Source organism: Sinocyclocheilus grahami, unplaced genomic scaffold (assembly GCF_001515645.1).
Source record: "Sinocyclocheilus grahami isolate Dianchi unplaced genomic scaffold, SAMN03320097.WGS_v1.1 scaffold462.1, whole genome shotgun sequence".
NCBI classification, from domain to species: Eukaryota; Metazoa; Chordata; class Actinopteri; order Cypriniformes; family Cyprinidae; genus Sinocyclocheilus; species Sinocyclocheilus grahami.
This window is the reverse complement of record NW_015505641.1, coordinates 396376-397793: the sequence shown is the minus strand read 5'-3', so window position 1 is coordinate 397793 and position 1418 is coordinate 396376. Positions and strand designations below refer to the sequence as shown.

The following is a 1418-nucleotide window of genomic DNA, read 5'->3' as shown; positions in this document are numbered from 1 at the left end:
CGAGGACTAACACGTGCCGGCTTGTTACTTTTCTCAGCGCTGTTGAGGATGAACCAATCACCGCTGACTTGGAAAATCCAATGCCGCAAAACATGCTGCGACCTTCTTTCCTTTGCATATGAAGTGCAAACCATTCAAAGTTAGAGTATATCAATGATAACGTTTACACTTTGACAGATATAGACAAAACACGTCAATGCATTTTAATGGGCAAGTGGGTTTAGTGAGCCGCAGCGCGCCCTCTGTAGGAGCATTCGCGTATTACATGATTACACGAGTTATTCTTCTCACTTCAGCTCAGCGCTTGAAATGCATGTAGGTGGAGAGTCTCTGCAGTGGCGCAGGCTTTCACATCGTCTCCCCCCGGTCTCTTATGTTTGGAAACCGAGCTCTAGCGACATGAACTCGCTCTCATCGCCAAGATGCCCGTTTGCGCAAAAGTGATTTTTAATTCACTTTTATTCAAATGAACCTAAGCGCGCCGGCCAATGTAGCCGTCTAGTGCGCAGTTCTGCCCGTTCTGTTCGCTGGATTGTTTTCTGCTTTAATACATTCACCTTCGGATCGGCCGAAAGCATCTCCACATCAGTCGGATCAAAGACGAGATTGGACTTTTTTTTTATCCGGGAGCGGGGGATAATATGTCAAGACGCAAACAGACCAACCCTTTCAAAGTGAATTGTAGGTATCCCAGGTATCGTAAACACTTTTCATTTCCTCGTGCGTGTAAACCGGGCTTCGGGTCTCCTGGAGCTGGTCGAGATCATCACGATACAGTGTGGCATTGAGGTGTTTGCTTTCGTCAAGTCTTACATCCGCATTTTACTGTACGAGGACAACAGCCAGAGGCCAGGCGTTCTCAAACTCTCAACACAATATGTTCACAGTGCCAAGCTGGTTTGAAACCTGATATAGAAGATATACACGCGATTATACACCTGAAACCTTAGTGTTTGTTGTTTGTCTCCACGAACCGAAAATATCCTCACATTCACTTACTTCTGATAATTTGCAAAGGGACTGAAGCCCTACATAACCTTAAATAATGGTCATATATTATTGTAAAACGATTAATCGCGATTAATCGCATCCGAAAGTTTTTGTTTACGCAATATATGCATGTGTGCTGTCTTATTTATTATGTAAATACACTCATGCATGTATATATTTATTTATAATATAAATTATACGAATATAAAAACAGACATGTAAATATTTTCAAAATATATACTGTATGTGTGTGCATTTATATATACATAATATACACAGAACACACTCATATATTATGCAAACAAAAACTTATATTTTGTATGCGATTAATAGCGATTAATCGTTTGACAGCATATATATATATATATATATATATATATATATATATATATATATATATATATATATATATATATATATATATTTCA

At 38.9% G+C, this 1418-nt stretch overlaps 1 protein-coding gene across 2 annotated transcripts in view; it reads left to right on the top strand.

The window, feature by feature from the left end:
- The first annotated feature begins 339 nt into the window (after positions 1–339).
- Positions 340–1418, top strand: part of LOC107552999 (zinc finger protein 821) — a 16511-nt gene continuing 15432 nt past the window's right edge. Inside the window, exon 1 of one of the 2 annotated variants that reach the window (XM_016235063.1) lies at positions 340–681. In XM_016235063.1, the coding sequence (XP_016090549.1) occupies positions 642–681 (40 nt within the window). In that variant the 5' untranslated portion in view covers positions 340–641. Of the gene's footprint in view, positions 695–1418 lie in introns of both variants that reach the window. The other variant, XM_016235064.1, reaches the window with a different exon arrangement.